The following is a 26,478-nucleotide window of genomic DNA, read 5'->3' as shown; positions in this document are numbered from 1 at the left end:
GCAAAGTCCACTAAAGGAGGTAGAGCTTTCTCACATTTGGCTCCCAAACTCTGGAATAGCCTTTCTGATAATGTTCGGGGTTCAGAAACACTCTCTCTGTTTAAATCTAGATTAAAAATGCATCTCTTTCGCCAAGCATTCGAATAATGTATCTCTTAAACTGTGAGTGTAGTTGCATCTGATCAAATGTGCATTTTTATTCATTAGCTTGGGTTAAACAAATTTTACGTTGTTGGATCAGCAGCTATGCTAATGATGTCTCTATTTTGTTTCTATGTTTTGCCACGGGATTTACATCCCGTGGTAACTAGGATTTACACAAGCTCCAGTCTGGATCCAGAACACCTGAGAAGAGATGATGCTGACCCTCAGAGGACCCCAGATGATGCTAACCCTGAATCAACAAACAGAACTAACAATTATTGCTTCATGTGTGACTGCATCATATAATAATTATTAATTAATAATATTAATAATTTTCATCGTCTAGCTGACTACGTCTTGTATTAATTTTTTCTAAAAATCCTGTCAAACGTGCACAAACTTACAGTCACCACCATAAGCTACTACTAAATATTGTAGAAACGTAATTTTTCTGTAAAGTTGCTTTGTAACGATTCGTATTGTCAAAAAAGCGCTATACAAATAAACTTGAATTGAATTGAACCCGCCAAAAAAAAAGTTTGTTTTTACATAAAGGCATTGTGCTAGAAATATTACTATTATTTAGTAGAATGTATGTGATACTGCTACTACTCTTGAAAAAATTTATAAAACTTTGTTTTTTAAAGGAATAAATCACACAATATTTCTTCCATGTTTTAAATGTAATAGCAAATCCCCTTTATTTACCAAAAAATATAATGTGTTTAAATTTCATTAATTAAAAGACATATAAAATTTGGGTGAAACTTGTTTACGGTTTTTCATAATTATATTACTTGTAGAAAAACTTTAAACACAATTGTAAATAAGTATAAATAATGGCATTGGCTTTATATTTAGTGATTGAAAAGTGTAGTACCGTGACAACACTATGTGAATGTAATCAAATTATATATAAAACCAAAGCTATTTGTCACTTTATCGTGGCAATTTTCTATTTCTAAAGGTTTACATCCATACAGTCATTCAGGGTTAGCTGTAGATTGCAACAGAGAGGAAACACCCAAACTCAACATTTAAACCTTCATCAAATGCAGATGCTTTGATCTCATCCAATCATAATGCATATTCAACATATGTAAATTTAAGGTGCCTAAATAATTTTCTAAGTAGCCAGGACGTCTAAGAAACTAAACTAACATCTCCGTCTCACTCTTGTCTTGCACACACATACAAATCAAACAGATTTCCGGTAATCTCTCAGCTCATCGAAGACTCAAGCTTACTGAAACACTCAGAGACCGTCTAAAGAAAAGTCTTTGGTTTAGTGAAGCAAATGAAAATGAAAAGAACATTTCCTACATATACTACCAGGGCATTAATGTCTTTACAGAAAATATTATATAGTTTTTTACAGAAAAACAATTTATGCTCAGACCTGCACTATCGCGGGACCCAACACAACAGAGGATAACACTTGATGGGAAAGTGTGGGTGGGTAGAGACCCGTTTCTGCGGGATGCTGGAGAATAAGGGTGTACTCATCACTTCCTGTTGCTGCAGCATGTTTTGAATTGATGCTCCGTCAAGTTAATACTTTATTGTCTATTTTTTGATCTTAAAATCTATTTCATTCACCATCAGGCTGTGTAGAAGCAGATTTGCGATCTGGTGTAGAAGCAGGCCCAGTTGAGAGACCAGAGAGCCGCACTGGAAACAACCTGGGCTGACGCTCACAAATCCAGGCCGAGAATTTAGCATCCTGCTAACACTCCAACCACCTGTACTCCGTGTGTTTCTCTACACAGGCCTTGTGCACCCAGGACGCGATCTTCCCAGGCCTCCTTTGCTCCGGCGCCAGGACACCACGGATCCTGGGTGCACCAGCAACATAGGACACGAGCCAAGCCCCAAGTGAAGATCTATCCCCCTCCGGTCTTCAAGATCTCCACCCCGAACTTCTTTGCTTCCCTCTGCGACACGGAATGTGCACACAGGGGTTAAAGACACCAAGATGTGGCCGACTAGCAAAGAAACTAAAGAAGGACTTCAGGAGCCCGATCGAGACGGTGCATAGCACATCGCCCCCGATGACGATCATTGTGTCAGGACCGCTTCACACGTATCACCGAGAACACGAAAGATTCAGTAGACTGTTTGCTTTAAACTAATGGTTATTATCATGGTGTAAAGAACAGAAACTACTCTATGTTAATAACTGGAATCTTTTTTGGGAGCATCCTAGGCTTTTTCGTGCTGAATGCCTGCACCCCAGAGTCAGAGCAGAACTCCTGTCAAACAACATCTCCAGGAAGCTACGCTCCTTATGAACTAATGACTTTAGTTCTACCCACTTAAATGATAGAAGTATGTGTGTTGTCCAATCTATAAAGACTGTGTCTGTTCACTGAATAGTGAGGTCAAAATATAAATTTAGAAAATCTAGAAAAAAACTGATCATGATTAAATCGGAAAAATACAAAATAAATGAACAAAAACATTTTTAAAGCTTGGCCTCCTAAATATTAGATAACTCACACCCAAAGCAGTTGTTGAAAATAAAATGATCACAGAAAATAGTTTTGATGTAATCTGCTTAACTGAAACCTGGCTCAAACCAAATGATTATATTAGTCTAAATGAGTCTACTCCACCAAACTACTGCTATAAGCAGGAGCCCCGTCAGACTGCTCATGGTGATATTATCAATGTTACTCAGAAACAGGATATGTGACCCAGGACCACAAAAGCAGTCTTAACTGTCAATTTTGGGAAATTGAGATTTATACACCACCTGAAAGCTGAATAAGTAAGCTTTCCATTGATGTATATTTAATTAGGATCTGACAATATTTGTCCGAGATATACAATCGGAGTGCAAAAAAAAAAATAAAATAAATACTGAGAAAATCGGCTTTAAAATTGTCCAAATTAATTCTTAGCAATGGATATTACTAATCAAAATTTAGGTTTTGATATATTTACAGGAGGAAATTTACAAAATATCTTCATGGAACATTATCTTTACTTAATATCCTAATGTATTTTTGGCTACTGCTACAAAATATACCCCGGTGACAGTGGTCCAGGGTCACATTTGAATAAGGTTTAATTCATTCAAAATACTTCTACTTAATGTTACACTGTCAGATATGCAAAAGCAATCTCTCCTATCTCTTGCTCTGGCTACTGTGTATAGACCGCCAGGGCCATAGAAAGATTTCCTAAAAGAATTAGCAGATTTCCTCTTAGACCTATTGATTAATGTTGATAAAGAGCTAACTGTCGAAGACTTTAACATTCATGTTGATAATATAATGCGTTTACAGACTTGATGAACTCTTTTGGAGTCAAGCAAAACATATCCAGTTTTAATCATACACTAGATTTAATTATATCACATGGAATTGATCTTAATGATGTAGATATAGATTTAGATATAGTACCTCAAAGTGATTATGTTACTGACAGTTACCTTGTATCATGCATGCTGCGCATCACTGATATTAACTATGTGGCTCCGCGTTATCGTCCAGGTACAACTATTGTTCCAGCCACCAAAGACAGATAGCTCTCTGTACCCATAAATACAAATGACTAGCAACATGGGCACTATCTTCTCTAATACATTAGAAGCTATTGCCCACATTAAATAAAAAAAAAAAAGGTTAGAGAAAAACCTACTGCAACATGGTACAACAGCAATACCCATTCTCTCGAGAAAGAAACTCGTAATCTTGAACGCAAATGATGAAAATCTTGGACGTTTTTAAGAATCACTTGGAAAAAAAAGTGCCAGGGCAGAGCATATCCACAAACACATAGAAAATAACCAAAGGTTTTTATTTAGCACAGTGGCTAGATTAACAAATAATCAGTCGTCACCCAAACTAAATATTCCCTCACAGTTTATTAGTGATGACTTTATGAATTTCTTCACTGATAAAATAGATAACATTAGAAATACCAAAACGCATGTAGAATCGACAGCGTTTTGTAATTCAGCTTCATTCATTGCACTCAAAGAAAAACAACTATAGGACATGAAGAGCTAAATAAACTCTGCAAATATCACTGCATCTAAACCAACAACATGTTTATTAGATCCTGTACCCACTAAATTATTGAAAAAGTTATTACCCTTCAGCAGAAAAAACGCTTCATGTGAGCGCTGCTGCAATCTTAGTCCCACCCAAAACGCTCTCATTGGTGGAGACGTGTGATGAAACCCACCCAAGCCAGTACTGATCAATATCCCACCACTCCTGTGACTCATGGTTCGTCTGTATGTGGATTCAGAGCCAGTAAACAACGGGGCTTTCAAATAATAATAATAATAATAATAATAAAAAAAGAACACTGCGTTAAAGTGTGCTAAAATAATTGCTGGCATTAATTAATGCATTAATAACGTGTTAAATTGCCCAGCCCTAATTCCTATACATTCTATATTTGTTTCATTACATAATTTAGATCCTTTTATTATTATTAGGGCCGGGACTCGATTAAAAAAATTAATCTAATTAATTAGAGGCTTTGTAATTAATTAATCGAAATTAATCGCATTTTAATCGCATATAAATATTTGACCTGAGAACAGTGAGAAGTAATTTTTTTCACATGGATTTATAGTATACCATTGAATAATGACTGAATACATAAGCTTAAGCAACAAAATATTGTTTATTTTTGTTCAACCAAATCTAGCAGACCAGTGCAATTTTTGCCATGAAGTGTAGCAATAGCATATTTAGAAACAATTTAGAAATAGTACATTTCAGAAATTCAGGAAGCTTATAGGTGCTGGAACCTTCTGTAAAGTGTTTTTTTTTTTTTTTAAAGTAAAACACAATACTGTCAATTACATTCAGAACATTGGAAACACTGACTATTAGAAAACATCTCTCTGTTGCTTCAGAGGCCATAACATACTAAGTCCAACTCTCAATAACCTTGGCCAAAACAATAAAGAGTTCAACATAAACTGTTGCACCAACAAAATAATACATAGTTCAACATAAAGTGTAAAGTCCACGCTAGCTGCTGTATGTTTTGCGTTGAGGTGATACTTGACGCTCAATGTGCTGCAGTGATATGCGAAGCGAACGCTAGTCGGTGCTCCAGTATAATCGGTCCGCAGAAACAAATCCAGTGAGAAACGTTCTGCGGTGCAAAAATAAGTTATTAAAAATGCGGGATTTTTTTTTTCTCTGTAATTAATTAATCTTAGTTAACGCGTTATTTTTTGTGTAATTAATTAATCTCAATTAACGCGTTAAAGTCCCGGCCCTAATTATTATGTTTTATTATTATTATAAAATGTAAAAATCCTAATAACAACAAACGGGTGTAACATTTAACTGATGCTGAAGATATTTTAATTGTTATTTTATTTTAAAAAAATTGGGAAGGGCTTGCTTATATTTTTAATCCAATTTTAGCCAGATGATGGATGTGTCACATTCAGGTTTGTGTAATTCCATAGTCTTAAAATGAATTGTGGGACAAGCACAACAGTGGTATAGAAAAGTTTGTGAGAAATACAAGTTCTCTCTTTTGATCCTGATTTTCTTATAAATAAATAGAAATACAGTTAATTCAATAGAAACTGATCATTACATTTCTCATTAAATTCACTCACAGTATCCAGACGAGGCTCTTGTGCAGTTCTGGGTCCACCGTCTCAAGGTCACAAAGCTGGATGGGCTTCGCCAGGAGCTGCTTGTAGAAGGGTAAGGTGAAGCCTCCATTGATGTAGTGCCCGTGGAAAACAGCCAGACCCATAATCCGCCCAACAAAGTGGAAGTAAGACAAGTGGTCCTGAAAAACAACAGCAGAGGGCGTGAGAGGAAGTTTAATGAGACCCTGCCGCAGCAGAGAACGGCTTGGTGAACCTTTTAAAGCACACATGATGACCATATGTTGTGAGGTCCAGGAAGCACAGCCTATGCTAAATTTCTTCATAACATACTGATTTACTGGGTCTTGTTTAGAAGAGAAATCCCAAGCACAGGTCGCTGCATGACTTACAGGGTTGATGGATGAGTCCGGGTTGATTTGTAGTGTGTAGATGTTATCAGTCGAGTACTGAAACAGGCCGTAGTATGGATTCAGCATCTCATGGCAGAGGAGATACAACCATTCCCTGGAACAGGACAGGAATTCAGATAGAACTCATATCTGAGTCTTTGCTGGCTGCAGTTCAGTCTAAACTCTGTGCTCAACAGGGGAACACCTGCAATTTCATGAACACCATACCCTGCATGCTGATAAGCCTGGCTGAGATTCAGCCTAAACTGCTGAAATTATAAAGTCAAGTCTGGCGTATGAAACGAGATGGGGGAATAATGAGGCACAGGGGAAATTCATTAATGAGAACCTTTCGCATTGAACAGATTCATATGCTACCTAGCAACTCCACCGTAATCCAGCCCCTCCTCTCCTCTGAACTTCACCATCAGCCGCTTCTTCAGGTCTTTGGGTCTCATCTTCATGATCTGTCTATAAGACTCCTATCGCACAGATAGAACAGAATGAGACATATTTTTGAGTCGGGTGTGAGGTCAATATGATATTATTACAAAAATGTATACTTTTTGAACAAAGGTACATAAAAAATTATCTAAAAAGTGCCAGTAAAGACATTTATAATGTTATAGAAATGTATACATTTCAAATTAATGTGGTCCTTTTGATCTTTCTATTCATAAAAAAAAAGATGATGTAGTGCAGTTTCTACAAAAACATTAAGAAAAACAAGTGTTTTAATATAAAAAATATTAATATATTAATAAATCAGCATATTAGAATAATCTAAATGATAATCATGTGATACTACAGGCAAAAAATTCAGCTTTATCAGTGAATTTGAAAAACACTCAAAAAGAAAAGAGGGTAACACTTATTTATTGTATTTTACTGTATTTTTGATCAAATGTATGTAGCCTTTGTGAAAATAAGAGAACTACTGATAATAACATCCAAATGTTGGAAACCAAGAAGCAAGCATCAGTGTGCAAACCTAATCGTGATGCATCCCTAGTCACTTCCAACAGCAAAAACAGTTCCACAGTGCTGTTGGAACTAAATTATGCATGCACTACATGACTGGCATTATTCAGCTGTGTGACTGCGAGTACCTCAAAGATCTCCTCACGGGACACTTCTATGCGGCAGTGGCCGGCTTGAGGCTGCTGCAGGGAGAGCTCATGGCGGAGAACTTTGAGTTTCTGGACCAGATCTCTCTCATAGCGCACTGGTAACTCGCCATCACCTTCCTCCATGCCAACTTCCATCTGAACAGGCAGAGCCTGACTCGACTCCTTCACCTGAGAGTGTTGGCTGCTCATCACATGCAAAACACACACAGATGTCACGTGTACCAATACATCAAAACACTGATAGCAGTTTATCAAGCCACTGGACCATGATATTTACATGCATCATTTGGGTTACACTCCCACTAGGGACGATTAGGAATTAAATAAATGTTAAGAATTAATTTAATACACCCTTATAAGAGCAAGCAATTATCATTACTAGCAACTTTAATTACATAAGGATGATTTATTCATTGTGGTGAATAATTTACAGGATAATTTAAGAGCTGGGATGAGCAATCAGATGTTCTGAGCAGAGGCGATGTGAAAGATGTTTTACCTCATGATGTGGTGTAACCTGGGGTCGGTGAATTGCGTGGTTCTATTATTGTGGTCAACAAAATAAATTCGTCCTGACACAGTGCTCCTGATCTCCCAGCCGGGCGGCAGAGGGCCCAGCTCCTCACAACTCACGCTGTTCAAATCCCTGAAGGAGCAAGCGCACCCATCACACCCGGTGCTCAACACATATAATGGTGCCCCAAAACTGTCGCAGAGTGGGAAATTAACTTTTTTTTTTTTCCATCCACCAGCCACAATGTCAGGTGAGTGCCCTATTTTAACAGACATTCAGATTTTACTAACCATTAATATTTTTGTTAATTTCAAAAGAGGGGATAAGTTTTTTTTAGATTTGAAATGAAATATCTCATGTTTAATATTATGAAAGATTACAACATTTTAAAACAAATGTTTTCATATAAATATATTTTCAAATGTTATTTATTCAGTTGGTGGCAAAGCTGATTTTCAGCAGCCATCACTTCAGTCTACATTGTCACATGATCCTTCAGAAATCATTAAGAAACATCTCTTACTATCATCTATGTTTAAGAGTTGCGCTGATTAATATTTTCATGGTAACCATGATACTTTTTTTCCAGGATTCTTTGAAAGATCTAAAAAATTTTAAAAACAGATCTTTTGAAACATGTTACTGTCACTTCTGATCAATTTAATGCTGAATAAAAGTATATTTTCTCCATGCACGTAGAGCTAGTATTTATCTCCCAAATAAAAGAAAAAGCAGACCAGGAGCATTATAAAAGACACCCACCAAGTGGAACGACTTGCCTTAAAGAGATGTTGGCGAAACTGAAGATGAAAACAAATAGTGAACTTCAAAACATGCTCACATGTGTGTGTTGAATGTACAAGCATGTTATTTATACAATTTTAAGAGGTCACATGCAATAGTGACTGTAAAGGCAAAACAACCTGCCACTGCACAAAAAGTGATCACATTTCTCTGGTGGCATGTGTTGATTTCCCACCCTGCTCTTCTCACTAATAGGCTTCTTTTTGCACCCCTTTCCTCATGCTTCTTAGGTCATTATTATGATGATGAGCAAATTATTAAGTTTCACAATGTCAACAGTAGCAGCAATTAAGTGGGACTGCTGGATATCAAGTTAGCTGATTGTGGACATTAAAGAGCTAGGATTAGAGTGATATCACAAAAGCAGCAAGGAGCAATCAAACTGGGGCAATCGTTATTTCAGCAAAGGTGGGTGGTGATTAAACCTACCGGGGTATTCTGGGATCATGCCAGGTGCTCACGCCAGTCTGTGTGTGCAGAAAATAGACTTGGCCCTGCACGGTGGTCCTTTGCTCTGCATTAGAAAATAGAAGAGACACGTCAAGAGTAAATGAGCCACAGCTAACCCAGACGCCAGTTTACACGTAACCTGAACGAGCACCAGGGCTACTGCAACAGGACGCTGAACTTCCAGTTCTCAGACGGCACACAGCTAGTGTGGCATGTCTAGTCTGAGATTTAATTACACTGGTGCCGTCCACTGGTCATGGCACCACAACACCAACAGGGTCAGGCACGGTTACTCTCCAATGAGGGGCTTTACCACAGCCAATCCACCTGTCTAATGCGAGCCGCAGTGCCAAAGTGAATAGACTCCTTTCAGAGCTCAGTCTCTCCAGTTCAATGACCTTCAGTAGCCTCTACCCTGATCACTAAGCTGTATTAGTCTCAATGGACTCCAGCTTTACTGTGGGTAAAAGATCATGTATACGTACTGGTGATGTGTTAAAAGACAGATTTATAGTAAAATATTTATATAAACCTTTTATTGCTCATAACTGACAAGCCCTCAGAAAGGAACAGTGAAAATTGCTCACACCAGGCAATTTGAAATATGCTGAAAAAAGTGAATTTGTCATAAAAGCAGTGCTCTGATGTCAGTACCAGTTTGTGTTTTAAATCACAGACACTAAATAATAAGCTTAAACAATCAGATCGGGTTCATTTTTACTACTCCGCTATTTCTAATGCTCTATCTTACCATAGCCCTCAGGGAGGTCAGGGGATTGGTGTCCATGTGGTCTGTTTTGGGGGGTGTGTGCATGCCCTCTAGAATCTTGGTTTCTGATGCGTTGTGCTTGGAGCCGTTGCTCCTGATTGGGCGACTCAAGTGCACGGCAGTTGCCCCCGCCAGCGGCTCCTGTAGGATCGGTGTATGGCATGGGCTCCTCCATGAAGCAGCTGAGAGGCCGCCCGGGCCCCGAGTCTTCAAAGACAGGCCTGAAACATACACATTCAGAGCAGGTGTTAAGACACAAACAGTCACACCAACATTTCAGTGGGTCTGGGTATTGATGTAATGAACTGTGAATCTAACAGGTCTATTGGAAGCTCAAATAAAGTGCTTTATCTGGGCAGGTAGCCAGTCTGTGCTGGAAAAAAAAAAAAAAAAGTGCATCCTCGGAGACAAAAAATTGACTCACCCTTCATTCTCTACCAGTCCTCTACAGTCGACCACAGGCCCTCCACTGCCAATTCTGTCTCTGGTCTGCAGACTCACTACAAAAATAAAGAATATGGTTAAAGAAAAGTCATTTAGTTCAAAGAATGATTCAGCATTCATTAGTTTGATAGTAGACATTTGAATTTAGAGAAAATTACAAAAGAAAACAAACAAATAATGCTTTTCTCAGAACTAACTTCACTTTAATGAGCCAAATTGCGTCTTAACTGTTCTGAATGAAAAAAACTCCACTTGTTAAAATAAACACTAGATTTTTGTTATCTAGTGCAAATACATACTTATTTTAAAAGTGTCACCAAAGCGGCTAAATACATATTGGGCCAATTTATCTGAAAAATTCTGTACAAGTTCTACTGCAGTGTTTAATACGTACCAACGATTTGTCCACGAACAGCATCACTGTCAGATGGGTTCAGCTTGCATAAGTCTAAACGCTGGTCTGATGGTGTGATAGATAAATGAAAAGATGTCATTAAACTAGGCCATCAGACTTTTACAGACTACAGGTACACAGCTTTACACAAATTTAATGAAGACATGAAACGACTGTGATATGGCACAATGAAGAGATTACGGTAAGCTATAAAAGTATCCCACTCACAGCCTGTGTCTTTTAGTCTGCTGATGGCGTTGGACAGGAGCCGCACACAGCCTAAGAAACCTGCACCCTGCTTCTTATGGATCTTCTTGTGGTTCCATACGCTAATGGTGATGGAATCGGTCTTCCCAATATAACTGCGGAAAGACTCTCTTTAGCAACTTCCTCCTTTTAAAAACACTAGCTAATAATGTTTCCATTATTTTAAAGCTAAATTAACACATCTACACATAAATCACATAATTAAAACATAATGAATACTACTGAGAACAGAACAGAAAATGTATCCGTCAGTAACTTTATGGAGGAATTTGCTCACAGGTCGTAATGCTGATTCCACTTGGGGTCCAATGTGCTTTTGACCGTGTCTGTAGAGTGGCATTGACCCGAGCCATCCACCACCACTTTGGCGAAAGGATCAGGCAACCCTGCAGCAGAACGACAGTGTGGCAGGAAGACAAATAAACAACAGAGGACAGTTACAATCTGGACAGCTAAGCAGCTTCCACAATGACAGCTGCTAAAATGTAGATAGACTGCAAATATTTGGATGGCTTTACAGATCCCCAGACCAAAAAGAATGACCATGGAGCAACATGACTTTCAGTTGCCAAATTACAGAATCGCTTACACACAGTCTCTGAAAGTCATTTTACATGCACTTTTTTAAAATTAGTTATATACACTAGGATTTGTTAGTTTTTTTATTTTAAATTTGTGTTCCTCCTTGATTCTGTCAATTTAGTGATCCTGGCTGTATTTGTGACACATAAATATCACTGTTCTGTAAAGGCTGGAATACACTATATGACTTCTGAACAGATTTTAAAACACTAGACATTATGGGTGTGCGATAAGATGATTTTTGATTGTGGATGATAAAAATGTCTCCACAGTCTGCTTTTGAAGTAGTATCGTAATATCGAGCTACAGAGCACATTCTAATCAACTGCATTTCTGTCGTCTCAGTCTCAATATTACGTTACTGTAGAATGCCACATACATTCACATCAGTGTTAACTCAGCGGTAGAGTTACTCTCGTGGGATACTGCACTTACTCGCAATTACAAAAGTACATTTTTGGATGTGCTTTAAAGCCTTGCCAGTTTAATATCTTTACGCGTTGTTCTGATGTGCGCTTTTTCTGAGTGCATACTCCCGAAGTGTGCGCACTAAAAAGCCTGTCAAACAGCACCCGATTACTGAACTAATTAAAGTCTAAAATAAAAGTAAACTGTTAAGAAAAAAATGGATGCATGTCTGTATATAAGATGCATGCAGCTCTTAAAGGGACAGTATTAAACATGCAGCCGACTGTCAATAAAGGGTCATGAAACCCCAGACAATTTTTTCTGACATTTAAGCAGGGGCTAACATTGCCATAGAAGACAAATCTTAGCATCCGATAATTTTAACTGTTGGAGAAAACTTGATTATTGTAAGCTTTTTTGCGCCATTTTCATTTTCTGGGTTTAAAATCTACATCCTGTTGACGTCATAATTCGATGACGTGTCGTTGTCTATTAAATTATTCATGATACTGTGCGTTCTTATCCTATGAGAAGACGCTTCGCGTAATTATTCACAACAGCATGTGTTGACTTTCTATGACAGACGCTTCAGACTGTGAGCAGTGTTGCCAAAATTTGGACAGCTTTTTGATACAACTGGTAAGTGTTTCAGTATTTCAGTTGTTTCAGTTTCTGCACTTGTAAGGTGGGAAATTCCTTCAAATATTTTAACATAAGTCGCTCGGGACAAATTAAGGAATGTATCATTTGCAAATGCTTTTGAGTCTACAATTTAAACTGAGAAACCACTTTCTGTGAGCTCACACATAAAGTGCGCGTACATAGAGCCGCATCTGAGAGAGCGTGACTACAGAAAAAAAGTTGTGTTGTGCATTATTGCGCATAAATGGCCAGATACATATAAAATTGTCAAAATGCCGTCTTGATGAGTATTCACATAAACAGTCGATTTATACTAAACATTGTCAGTATATAGGCTATTAAGTGAATGTAAAAAGATGAGAAACAAAACTTGTATAACAGTTAGATGTGTGCATGATGTCTTAAAGAGATGGCAACCAGTGTTATTTTACATTTAAATAGATCATTCAGTTTGTTATTGTATTTGTTTGTGCCATTGCTTGTCATTTATCTATTCTTATTTTATTACTGACTGTTTACTTGTCTTTTTAAGTTCAAATTAATTCTATTCAGAGTTTGAAATCAAAGTTCTTTTTAAGTATGTTGATATAATAACAACATCATAAATTGAAAAACAAATACACTGGGGTGACTGGAGGAGATTGCATTTCTATCTGAAATATTAAATTAGCTTCACTGTACTAAAGAGTGTCCTTTAGATATTTCTGAGTGCTTCAGGTTGCTTCAGTAAGCTTGAGTTTTTGATGAGCTGAGACATAACAGGAAATCTATTTGTGTATGTGTGCAAGACAAGTGTGTGATACAGAAATGTTGTTTTAGTTTCTTAGACGCCCTGGCTACTTAGAAAATGATTTGCATTAAATTCTTAGAAACTCACCAGGAGGACATAGTGAGACACCTTAAATGGAAATATATTTTGAAAATGCATTATCATTGGATGCGATCAAAGCATCCGCATTTGATGAAGGTGTAAATGTTGAGTTTGGGTGTTTCCTCTGTCACAATTTGTAGTCAACTTGGATGACTATGACTGTCAAACTTTTCTTGCAGGAAAATATTCAAAAGACTTTTGTCTCAGTCCTTTAATTGAAATTGCTACAACAGTGACAAAACATTTAGGTTGGATGATTGTAGTTTAAAAATGTCATTGTGAGACCGCTTACATTAACCAAGAGAAATGGTCATGGATGGAAGGAGATTGTTTGTTTTTGCTTTGTTATAAGAGTTAGGCACAAAAGCGATTCATTCACTTAGTGAGTATAACTGTTTTTACAGCTCCATGACACAATCCATCAAAAGGCTTATATAAACGACGCAGAATAAGCCTTAAAAGTTATCAGAGGTGCAACAGTGCATTCATATATATGGTTTATGATGCAGAGTGCAAATGGTTTTAACTTGAAGGGAGTGAAATGAAACTGTCTGAACTGGAAGTTGTCTGTGTTTTCGGTTTCCCTTCTTCCACCTCTGCTCCTCACCACACCCACTTTTTTTTCTCAACTGTGGTGAGAACTAACCAGCGCTGAAACAGGGGGTTTCATGACCCTTTAAAGGGATAGTTCACCCTAAAATTGAATTGCTGTCATTATTCACTCACTCACATGTTGTCCCAAACCTCTATTAATTTCTTTATTTTGCTGAACACAAAAGAAGATATTTTGAAGAATGTGGGTAACCAAACAGTTGCTGGTCCACAATGAATTTGATAGTAGGAAATAAGCCAAAGGGGCCAAGCAAATGTTTGGTTTTCAGTGTTCTTCAAAAGCATTTATGTTCGTCAGAAGAAAGAAACTTCAGGTTTAAAACTACTTTTGAGTGAGTAAATGATGGAATAACAATAAAACACTATGTCCAAATTGACAGACAGATGACAATTTTATTTTTGGGTAATCTACCTCTTTAAATGTTAATAATACAACAAAACACAAAAGAGAAAAAAAATAACTACCTACTGTTGACTAAAAACTTTTTTTTTTTAACAGTTGCTTTAACAGGAGTCTATATAGTGTTTTATGTTTATATTTGTTCATTCAATTTCTAGAATGCTCCTGCTAAATACACCTATTGTACCTGAAAATAAAACACAGTTTTATTTGTATATTATGTGTAGCTGTGTATCGTTGATCTTATTTTTTAATAACACCGATAAAATAATGCCAAAAGTTTTTATCTTCGCCCACTTTGGCCTAAATACCGTATTTTCAGGACTATAAGTCACACTTTTTTCATAGTTTGGCTGGTCCTGCGACTTATAGTCAGGTGTGACTTCTCAAAATTAATTTGACATGAACCGAGAGAAAACATTACTGTCTCCAGCAGCGAGAGGGTGCTCTATTCTCCTCGGTGCTCCTGTAGTCTACCCCTGAAAACAGAGCGCCCTCTCGCAGCTGTAGACGGTAATGTTTTCTCTTGGTTCTTGGTTCTAAATAAATGCGACTTATAGTCCAGTGCGACTTATGTGTTTTTTTCTCATCATGACGTAGTTTCGGACTGATGCGACTTATACTTAGGTGCGACTTATAGAAAGGACAGTCTCATGCTCTGTGGACCGTTCATTTGGTGGCTCGAAACAATAAAGAGCGAATACCGCTGAAAACATTTCAGTGAGTGGGAAAAATGACTACTGTTAAATACATGCTGCATCTGTTGTAAGGCATTAATGCTAATAATTTAACGTATAATTATCAGGGACAACTGGTCTTGTTTTGGCTTGTCTTCGTCACACATTCTCATGTGGTCTTTTGTTATACGAGAAGCATAATGGACATGGCACAGAAACTAGATCTATGAATGACGCACACCAGGCATTTGAATAATATGTGGGACACACACTGATGAGGCCAGTGGGGCAAACAAGGCTGTCAGTCAGAGCAGCTGGGATGGAGAGCCTAGACTGCAGAACAGTGAAGTGTGCTCAATGCTGTAGTGGGTGGAATCTGATGAGGAGCCACTGAATGAGGATGTGTATTCCCCCAGTGATAAAAGCAGCCAGTGGGCGGCTGAACAACTCAGAGGAGAGAGGCACTAATGATCCAGAATCACAAATGGTTCGTTCATACAGCCATTTCTGAGGGGGATTTGAAGTCGATTAACAGTTTTCCCAAAAGCGATAATTCAAACGCTTTTAACTTTATGTGAAACACAAAAGGTGAACTTGAAGAATACCCTTGCAACTCTTTTCAACGTAAATGTAAATTTACATTTTAACTGAATGAGGAATGTTGTCAAACTCCAAAATAAAAGAAACCCAAAGTATCACTCAAATGTTTCTTAAAACGCATGCGCTAAATTTCATGGCTCCGAAATCATTTGATAGCTCTGTCTCACCCAAACTCACCTTGGTGCATTTATGAAAGTTCAAGAGAGAAGTAGTGACGTCCAATCTGTGAACTCAATTGTTCTTTTCAATATAATTCTTGATCCAATTAAAAACTGCAAAAATAGTCTAAATCATTTTAAAGCAGTTAGCACAGTGCTGTATCATGAAATAATGACTTCTACTTTAGTCTTTTACTTTGACAGAGTTATCAGTCTGATTTCAGAAGACTTTGAAAATAGTGCACAATTGACATGGACTACTGCTTTCAAACATTTAAGGTCCGTTTTTGAAGCTTGAATGCCCAGTTTATTGTAATTACGTGGAAAAGAGCAACAAGCACATTATTCAAAAAATTTCCTTTTTTGTATCATTTTTGTTTGGAGGGACGTGGACCAATAAAGAGAAAAATGTACATTTTGTGGTGAAGTTTAAGGTACACCAAAGGATTGTGAAAAAGGAGGTGAAATGAGGTATACTTACGAAAGAAGTCTTTCTTTGCCAGATTCTTGGCACATAATACTGAAAGAGAAAGAAAGAAAAAAAAATCATTCAATAAATCAACAGATGCGCCACTTACGAACATAGAAAAAAAAAAAACCTCAAACTCTGATGCATTTAAAAGCTTTGCTGCTGATGTGAGCATGACTGAAAGCAGCATTTATCTGCAGAGATGGCTTTAAAGACAGAGCTGGGCCTCATTCCACTGACTAACTGACACGATCAGGATCTCTTTCCTCTAGTCCCCTAAAAGGGGCCACTGGTGCCGTCCAAGCACAGCCTGCACAGAATAAATCAGACAGACTTCCTCTCAACACTGTTAGTCAGCACCCCAAATCCACAGCTTTTCCCTGGATATGTAAAGCTTAAGCCATCTGCCTGAGAGGGATTTTTTTTTCTTGGCTAGCCTTCACCCAATGTGAAATTATCAAAGGTCATTCTGTGTTAGGCTGTAATGTGATTTCACGCTTTTCAATGGGATTTGGTGCACTTAAGAGAAGCAGCATTTGTGAATACGGTTGCTGTCAGCTCATGTTTGGCATGCTGTGGTGTGAAACGGAGCAGGTGTGGTCAGCAATATTCATCTTCTCAAAAATACACCGAGGACAAGGCAATAGCAAATCAGTGACCTGCATCATTTTGAACAAGAGAAATATACACTATAGTGCAAAACGCACAAGCCTATAGTGCACTGCAGTCACAGCACTACAGGAAACAGTGGGCATCATATGCAGTGCAGCTTGACAATGGTGGATTCGGAATTGTCTGTTTTGAGTGAGTATTGCTGGACAAATAGAGGAAGGCTGTGTCCTACCTCTAAAGAGTTTTTCATTTCTCCCATGAGGTCACAGGACTAATTAATGTGTGCTCCTGTCAGAACAGGCACAGTGCAAATGAATGCCGAACAACAAATGACATTGTAAACAACTTGCCTGGCAACCATCCAATTTATGAACATACAAATAAACTTTAAAATGGTTGCAATATGTCCTTTTCACCAATTTACATGGTTACCCAAAAACATTAATCTGATAGCCGAGGAATGATGCAGAAAAATCTTTTACGTCCAATCGCTCAAATGACCTTTTTCAGTATGGTTGTGGTAATTATTACACTGGGGAAATGTTAAAAGGTCAGTCTGTCCATTTCATGATTCCAAATATACAGAACATTTTTATGGGCAATACAAAAAAACGTATTTTGAAAAATTCCCATGGTAACACAATAAAAGTCAGTGGAGTTCAATGTTGTTTTGGACCCCAATAACTTTTTTTATAAGGATGATGCAACTGAAATATTCTTAATAACATCTCCTTTTAAGTTCTGGTGGAGGAACGTTATACTAGGGCTGGAAAAACTAAATTAATTCTTGATTAATTGAACATTTTACCTCAATAACAATTAATGAATCATTAATTCATTTATTTATATATTTGCCCTCAGAGTTCACTGACAGGGGTTGTACTGTAAATACGCTCAACTATTAAAGGTGGGGTTTTGTTTTCTAATGGAAGAGTGCATTTCTTATTTTTGTGATTTTAAAATTGAAGGATTTCTAAATAACTTACACATTAGGGTTGGGTAATGTGTAAAGCATGAATCCTTATAAGGGAAAACAACCTAACACCGTGTCTACACCGGATGCGAGCAGTGCGACACAACAAAATACTATAGAACCACTCATCTATAATAAGAGACTCAGTATATATAGATCAGACAATAGAATTAAGTAAAATCAGTGATTATGTCTACACTGGATGTGGCATGACAACACAAATCCCTGACAATAAACTGCGGCTGTGTTATATTTATGACATGCTGACCAAAATTTCAAATGATTTTCAACGGTCGCTTTGTCGCATCCGGTGTAGACAGACTATAGGCAACTCCAGTCCTGGAGTTACCTTCTAGTAATCCCGAAAACACTGATTGTCTTGTTCAGGTGTGTTTAATTAGGGTAGGAGCTAAACTCTGCAGGACAGTGGCCCTCCAGGACCGAAGTTGCCTATCCCTGCTGTAAGTACTGCCAGCTATATAGTATAAATAGAGTATGAGTGGTCACGAATCTCAAAAGTGATAGTGGAACTAAAAATCGTGCACTCAAAGGGGGGGGGGGGGGGGGGGGGGTTTCACAATGCCAGCGCAACATCATGATGTCTAACAACAATCGGCAATGGACGATGGCATCATCTATAGGCCCAACCCTAATAACTATTTATGGTTATTTACTTATTATTTTGAACAACTGAAATCAAACCACACGTCTTGAAATTAACGTTTCTTATGATAAAAGTGACATCTCAGTTTTAGTGTAAAATTTATATTTGCACAAAAAAAAATTCTAAAAAGCACATCCGGTTGCTTTGATGACTGTGTTAGAGTTCTAGGTTGCTTCCATGTCACTGACTGGACAGAGTCACGTGGCTACACATGTGGTTGTATGCTTTTTTTGTTTTATTTTTAAAAAGGTATTTTAATGGGCTTTTATGCATTTTAATAGATAGGACAGCAGAGATACACAACATCTAGAAACTGGGAGGAGAGAGAGAGAGTGGGATTGTCAAAAAGGACCTAGAGATGGGAATCTAAATTAGGTTGCTGTGAGTGCAGTATGTCGACACAATAACCACGAGGCTACTAGCACCAACACGGTATTATGTTTTTTTTTTTTTTTTTTTTTTTACGTTTTTAAAGTCAGAATTGCCAATTTAGGCAGCTGCTGTGTATTTAGTCAATTTTTTAATTAAAGAAATCACACATACTGCAATTTTGATGGAGGGGAAAGCTCCGGGGAAAAAACACTATTGGGCTAGTTTTGAACAGCAATCGGGCTTGTTGTGTTTCATGGACCTGGCATCCCTGGGAAATGTATTAACATGATTTTAACAGAGGAAATTTCAGCTTCGATTACTTTTTCAATGATTCGCCCAGCCCTATGTTATACAGTAATAATGTAAATAATAAATCACATAATAATTGAACAATCTCATTAAGTACTACTGAAAATAACATTAAAAGATCTTTTTGACTTGTTCCAGTTGATGACAACAGAAGCATCTTCCCTCAATCCTAGTGTGCACATCAAAGAAAAACAAGCTAGTGTTTCTGCTGTTAAAATCAGGATCCTAGACAAAAGTGGCAAAGACAGCAAAAAGCACTCGTACACTTTTCTTTCATTTATGTATTCTCAGTATCCCTGCAGAAGGCTATTTATTTATTAAAATCCACCTGACAGTACAGTGAAGAAACCGACTGAAGTTGAGAAAAGACAGCCAGTTTCTATAAAGCAGGAATCATGCAAGCTCAGCCACTAATTGGTCTATGCTGAGGTTTCATGTTGCCCTAGTGCACGTTATAGTTTATGCCCTAATAATGAGCCAAGAGGACAGGATCTTCAAAAGGTCAGAGAGCTGGAAATCCATGGCTGTGGACAGAAGAGCCAAACGGCATACCTCTGTTAGCATCCACACACAGCTCCATGACTTGGGGAGGGCACTGCCTCATTAGCTGTGAAATTCATCTCAGCATTCACAAGAAGAGTGGGGTGGCTGGCTCCGTAGTCCGTAGTCATCCTGTCTTTTATCCTCCAGGCGGTCCATCACCTCCCAATAACTGGTTACTCTGGTAACCAATAACCCAAGTGGAGGAGCCGCCATGCATAAGAGGCACAGATCAAAATCTGCAGGTATGACGGAGCAGAGGCAGATGCCTCAGAAGTGACAGAGGTGTAACTACAGCAGTCACAGAGCAATCAAATATACATGCGGCAGATATTTGGAAGCTTTACCACCCTAGCTTCCCTAAGGAGCTTTCCACATCTGTATCCACGGAAACAAAGGAGGAATGGAGGCAGAAACTTTGCTGTCAGACACAACTTTCATCACAGGCAGTCAGGGCTGTAACATCCCCTCCATATAAACCAATTAGCTCACATGAGAGGATTTTATTGGCTCAGAAAAGCAGATGGATACTGTTAATTCCTGAGTGCAAAAATGTCAAAATGTAACCATTAATATGCTGATTTGCTGCTCAATAAATATTTCTTGTTATCAATGTTGAAAACAGTTGTGTTGCCTAAAATCAGGATAAAGTTCGAAAGAACCGCTTTTATTTGAAAGAGAAATCATGCAACCAAATAATCCATTTGTAATCAGTCAGATTGTGCTCGATTGGAATGAAATTTTGATCTGATTGAAGGGAGTGGTTTATTCCTTTTCTAATACAATTGAGAGTGCATGTAAACACTCGATCGGACTGAACCCTGAAACTGTAAGGACTGCGCATGTGCAATGACGCTGGAATAGAGTAATAATCTTCCTTTTGAATAAAGTGTTGTATGAATGCGTGTCCTGTCATTATAAAACTCTCCTTCTTTTAGCACACAGCTGTGAAGTGGAGCAGGACAACTTCCCAGCAGTCCTTGCTTTGGATTCTCATCCACAGGCAAACTGGGAGAGGCATTTTTACTGTGTGATAAACATAAGCATCACGACACAGTGGTTTATATGTATATTTATCCTTAAATGGTCATTCTGCTGATAAAGACAAATAAAGAAACGGTGTAGAAGAGTGGTTATTATGTGTAAACAGTGTGGAACTCTATATTTGTGCAGTGTGCAGATGTAAAAAAAAAAAAAAAAAAAAAAAAAAAAAAAAAAAAAATCAATTCCGATTTGAAGTTTGTAACATAACCATCCACATCAACCCGATCACTTTATTAAGCATTCATGTAAACACTACATTCAGATTCATGAATCGGAATGAATTCAGTCTGATTGAACCAAAAATTGTGCATGTAAACATAGCCATATGTAATGCATCCTTGCTGAACAAAAATATGAATTTTTCATATAAAAAATAAATAATCTTAAACTCATTTCACACTGTGAGTTCGCAAAATAAACAGGTAATGTGTCCTGGCACATTTGTTCCCAGCTCGCTACATTTTTTTCATTCTTTTTGTTCATCTTTATTCTGCAGTGAGGACCATCTCTGCTGCTTGCTTTAAAAACACAAAGTTTCATACATTTCTCTCTGATTCAGTTTGATAGATATTCCTTTACATGATGGATCTATAAGTTTAGTCAACAGAGCAATGATTTTAAAACGGAAGAAAACCAGATAAAACTTGGTGCCAAAAAACTTGAAATGAAGCTGTACGACAGATCACAAGACAAGTACTAACAGGAAAACACATGAGTGCCCTTCTCAAATGTGGCCAAGCTCCTCTAAATGAAGTGCAAGAGCAGTACACATCGGTTTAGGGCTTTTAAAGAGGGTTTTTCCTGTTGCATTAACCATTGCCTAATCAAAGTGGGTGATGGGCAGAACAAACACGCACAACACTTCAGAGTTCCTGCCGCCCAGCTGCACAAATTGACAAACAACCCTGCTGAACACATAAAAAAGCAGCGAGTTCAGCGGGAGTTATTTGCCCAGTGCGGATTCGTGGAGATCTGCCCGGTGCTGTACAAACAGCATTGCCCGTGCACTTTCATTTAGCCCTTTGATAGGAGGCCAAACAGTCTGGTATGGTGTTATCAGACATGGGAGATCATCCATCATCTTAACCATTTCATTACAGAGGATTAGCAGCTCAAAAACATTAACTCTACAAGCTGCGAATCAGAACTGTTTGTTGGTGGCTGTAAACTCCTGTAAGCCAGCACAGTATTCATAAGTACAACTGATTTTACTCTAGTTTTATTTGGTTTTGCATCTGCAGAAGGTATTATCTGATACACTGTGATAAATCTCAACTCATCATAATACCATAATTGGATAGTGGATGACACTGCCAACCCTATGATATAGACCCAACATGCCAGTGAAAGAGAGTGAATCAGCAGGTTTGATTAGTCTCTCTCGTGGATGTGGTTTGCTGGACTTTCCCACAATTCAACACCCCACAGAAGCCAATCTGACTGCAAGCTTATTTCGACGACCTGCTAAATCAGAATGTTGGAAAAATTTATGAATTCCTAGAAATGCAAAGAAAAAAGTATTAATAGGCCCTGAATTTCAGTGCGGAACTGCGCATAATTTTATTGATTTCTGCAAGCTGTGCAATTATAACGTGGGAGATTCCTGCAAACACATTACCACAGCATCCTAACTTTTTTTTTTCTTTGCTGAGACTGTGCCCAAATCAAACACATTTTTGACAAAAATCTGTAAGATGGTAGAAATAAACTAGGCATACAAATTAGGCTGTGTGTCATGCATCCTCAAAAACCATAAACACAACCACACAAGGAAAAAGAAACTCCATAATATAATAAAAACAGTTGCTTGCTAAAAGAATGTGGTTTCAGCTGACTGGCAAGTTTATGAAATCAATTATTGCATAGCAAGAGCATGAAACCATCGAAATTCAACTGTGCATGATAAACAAATCTGGTACTCAGTTGCCAATTTAAAACCCTCAAGCTAAACTAACTGAGAATCACGACTTAAAACCAGACAGTATAGTCTCTGCTAGTCAGCGTAGTGTTTCTTTAATATCTTGCATTAGGACAGCTGGTGTAGTGACTGATGAGGGTTTGGTGCAAGGGAGACCAAAGAGGCTCTATTCTTAGTATCCCACCCACTGATTCCTTGACTTTAATTAAAAAAAGTACTGCTTTACCTGACGTAACGGCTGAGAGCTGGTTCACAAGCCACAAGACCGTTCACATAGTTAATTAGCAAAAGAACACGTGTGTAACCAAAGAAACATTACTCAGTAGATGGGAATGAGTCTCTGGCGGGTTTTGCAGCTGTTTGCAAGGCAAGTAGTTTGCTGAGGTTAAAGCATTGGGGGGGTGGGGGGGGTGCACACGATATTGCGTAGTTTGTCAGTGATCTAAGGCTCTGTCTATTAAATGCTGCTCCATTTGGAAGCAGGTGATTTACCACTATTCAGGGAACTGGCTTTACTGACGAAATATGCGTGACCATCGCATGCGATATATCGGCCATTACTAAAATAGAGTATTTAATGGAACAGCAATCATAATTGTATTTTACAGTAGTAATTCTAGTAGGGCTGGGTGATATGGGCAAAAAAATGTAAAAAAACAAATTAAGCCATTTTGCAATTATGATTTTATTATGTTTAATTTCTCAGCCCTTGTACAGTCAATTCAGACTTTGCATACACAAGCCATCACTCTAATTGAGTGATGAACTAGACTGATTTGGGGTTGAAGAATGTGGCCTACTCGACTCATTTCCTGCCAGATTCAGAGATGACACACATCACTCCTCCCATTCACAGCTTAGGTTTGAGTTACAGCGTTGTGAGGGCTGGAGGGATAGAAGTAAGGCCGTATTGCACACACTCATGTAAAGCCCCACAATACGCAAAGCTGAAACACAAGACGTCGGGCCCCCAGCGCAAATGAAATATCCATGAGCTTTTAGTTATCCTCCACCCTCCTTCCTGGCTCTTTGTTTCTCTTTCTCCGCCTTTCCATGGCCAAATCCTAAAAGATTAAACTGTGGGAAGCCATTCTGTAAGGTCGATCAGAATGCCAGAGGCCTTTAAAAATATATCCCCATCCAAGCTCGAACAAATGAGTTGTCAGCCAAAAGTTTAAACTGGAATTCTAAACCTCCTCATGTGCATGAATAGACAAGACATTTCCTCAAGCAAATATACAGTAGGTCAGTCGCTCCGACTTCCTCGGTGGATCCGCCAAGCTCCCCTAGGAGGAAGCACGTTGAAGGGGACAGGTGGGCAGACATCCCCGTCACTGAGTCACCAGGCGTGAAAAGGAAGGGAAACCTGAGCAATACCTTGGGGGAACGAGTGGTTAAAAGCACAATACATAGGAATGAGAGGAATGCATTCAGTCGGCAGTGACTGGTGGAGGACGACATCCTGAATCTGATGTGTGGTGCATTAATCACATCTCTGAGCCGACACCAGAGAGACTGCAACCTTATGGTGACAATGCAGACAGATGTCTGCCCGTCTTTGCTCTTGACAGTTTGTCTGACTCCATCAGAAGTACTCCGATACAAAATGCAATGACGATTATTGTGCCATCAAACAAACTTAAAAATGGGTCTGGTCTGCACTTTGAGAAAGCTAAATGGTTCCAGAGGGCACTCAATTCACACAGAGAGGACAAGCAGGAAAACAAGCTTGTAAAGAAACAGGCTATTTATGTCAGTCATTTTAGAGAATGGCCTCTGGTCAATTGTCATCCCTGTAGAGATATGAGCGATACTTATAGTGACTCCGATGAGCATCTGCCCTGCACAGAGACAACAGCCGAGAGGATTGCAGAGAAACTAGAAACTTTATCCTGAAAAGTACCATCTTAAAGTCTGAAAGGATGAAAAACAATCCCTGCGTTTAGCGGTTCTTGTTTACAACAGCTGAAAGAATGCGTCCTGGAGCAGTATGTGTGCCCGGCAGAGACCTGGCGGAGGTGGCTGAGTGACCCCTGGGTGCTGTGCAGTAACCTAAATCCAGACGAGGCACGTGGGAGGCGGCCAGGCTGCTGAGGGAGGCTAAAAATCACCATATGAGCTCTTCATCCTGTCTGGAGGCCCCACAGACTTACGCCACTGTACAACACAGCACTGTCTGCAGCTGACCACAATGCAGTCTCACACACATGAACACAAAGGACATATTCATATTGATGAATAAACAAATTCAGGAGAACAGATTTATTCGAATTAGAGTTCTTTTCTACTTCTTTACTGTCACATTTGAACAATTTAATGCTTCCTAGCAAGACTGAACTTAAATTTAATTAAATTTAACCTTTTGAGTTAAAACAGGTCTAGGAAGGGGACAGGATACGTTTGTGAGGATGAATGACTTTATTTCTTCTTCTTCTTATGTTTTTTTTTAGAGGCAGGGATTTAAATTGAATTTAGAATTAAAGGTCTCTGAGAAACATCTTATCAGGGTCTCGTGGCTATCAACGTAAATCAACTGGTCATTTAGGTAACTCACTGACTAGTCCATGATAAAAATTTGGTTTTGCACATGACCTCCCACTTGTCTGGAAAGTGGTGAGCCACGTATAAACTTAATTTCCTACGTTCTGAAATACTGAAGTCACTACTTCAGTTAACAATTAACCCAGCAATAAAAAATTAAATACAAATAAATAAACTATTTGGTTGCCATTGACACTGACTGACCACAGTACAAAGTCTTATACTAATTACTCTCACCTATGACACTTCTGATCAAGGTGCAGTGTCTTATATAAGGGATGAGTCTATCATAACACACAAGGTTAAATGGTGTGACTTCAAGTGCATGAACATCACAAATACATAAGAAAAACCTTGAGTACAAAAGTGATTCAAATTAAGACTAAAGGTTTAACACAAAACAAAACAAATGCTATAGTAGGGCCCAATGTTTTCCGCAATGGAATTACAGAATCCAGTCATAAAAATAGAATTTACTTAATAACATGGAATGTCAAAGAGTTTGTCAAATTTTGAATTAATCAAAAGTAGGTCATTACACTTAATTCAAATCGCTAAATTGACTAGTATCTGTAAATATTAAGCCGTAAAAATACTATTTAAATATGAAGTCTGCATGTTCTACGTGTCTCTCTCTCTCTGTGTGTGTAAAAGGCACAGACATGCCTAATACATTAATAGGAGAATGAGCCTAATATCGTCTTGATTATTGACAGAGAAACCTGCTTATGTCGATATCTCTGACTATCGTCGATACACGATACTATCGTCTATCGGTACAACCCTAGTTTACAGTGCTGCAGATGGTCCGAACAAACCCACAGCTGGAGTTCACATTAATATCAGGCACAGGAATGTCTGAGAAGCTACATGCTTCACATACCTACACATTCATGAACATGAAATGATCATGTGCAAGAGGACAAGGCGGAAAAAAAGATAAGGAAAGAGAGGAAACAGACAAGCAGGCAGCACGTGAAACAAATGATAACAGCAGAGTGCTGCTAGTGCTCAATGAATAAGCAGGATTTCCCAGTGTCCAGCCCTCTGCTTGTTGTACAGGCTCACATACACAGGCAGGCAGTAAGCCTCTTTTCAAGCAGCTTCTTGCACCTGATGCATGCCACAATAGCTGGCCATGTCAAGCAAAAGCCTAGTACATAGAGCATAATCCAGGCT

At 38.4% G+C, this 26,478-nt stretch overlaps 1 protein-coding gene and 1 long non-coding RNA gene across 7 annotated transcripts in view; one reads left to right on the top strand and one right to left on the bottom strand.

The window, feature by feature from the left end:
* Positions 1 to 26,478, bottom strand: part of LOC127953198 (E3 ubiquitin-protein ligase SMURF1) — a 37,895-nt gene that overhangs the window by 5,749 nt on the left and 5,668 nt on the right. For 2 of the 5 annotated variants that reach the window (XM_052552166.1, XM_052552167.1), the window contains exons 2-14: positions 16,339 to 16,377; positions 11,185 to 11,293; positions 10,869 to 11,002; positions 10,641 to 10,706; positions 10,227 to 10,302; positions 9,785 to 10,023; positions 9,013 to 9,097; positions 8,559 to 8,579; positions 7,765 to 7,911; positions 7,245 to 7,446; positions 6,514 to 6,617; positions 6,136 to 6,250; positions 5,747 to 5,925 (exon numbers count right to left, since the gene is read on the bottom strand). In XM_052552166.1, coding sequence (XP_052408126.1) covers positions 5,747 to 5,925; positions 6,136 to 6,250; positions 6,514 to 6,617; positions 7,245 to 7,446; positions 7,765 to 7,911; positions 8,559 to 8,579; positions 9,013 to 9,097; positions 9,785 to 10,023; positions 10,227 to 10,302; positions 10,641 to 10,706; positions 10,869 to 11,002; positions 11,185 to 11,293; positions 16,339 to 16,377 — 1,516 coding nt within the window. The remainder of the gene's footprint in view (positions 1 to 5,746; positions 5,926 to 6,135; positions 6,251 to 6,513; positions 6,618 to 7,244; positions 7,447 to 7,764; positions 7,912 to 8,558; positions 8,580 to 9,012; positions 9,098 to 9,784; positions 10,024 to 10,226; positions 10,303 to 10,640; positions 10,707 to 10,868; positions 11,003 to 11,184; positions 11,294 to 16,338; positions 16,378 to 26,478) is intronic. The other 3 variants (XM_052552168.1, XM_052552169.1, XM_052552170.1) reach the window with 2 other exon arrangements.
* Positions 11,308 to 26,478, top strand: part of LOC127953206 (uncharacterized) — a 28,208-nt gene continuing 13,037 nt past the window's right edge. For both annotated transcript variants that reach the window (XR_008153123.1, XR_008153122.1), the window contains exon 1: positions 11,308 to 12,536. This is a non-coding gene — a long non-coding RNA (uncharacterized LOC127953206). The remainder of the gene's footprint in view (positions 12,537 to 26,478) is intronic.

Source organism: Carassius gibelio, chromosome B3 (genome assembly GCF_023724105.1).
Source record: "Carassius gibelio isolate Cgi1373 ecotype wild population from Czech Republic chromosome B3, carGib1.2-hapl.c, whole genome shotgun sequence".
Taxonomy (NCBI): Eukaryota; Metazoa; Chordata; class Actinopteri; order Cypriniformes; family Cyprinidae; genus Carassius; species Carassius gibelio.
The sequence above is the reverse complement of the archived record's forward strand: the minus strand, read 5'-3'. Positions and strand labels throughout refer to the sequence as shown.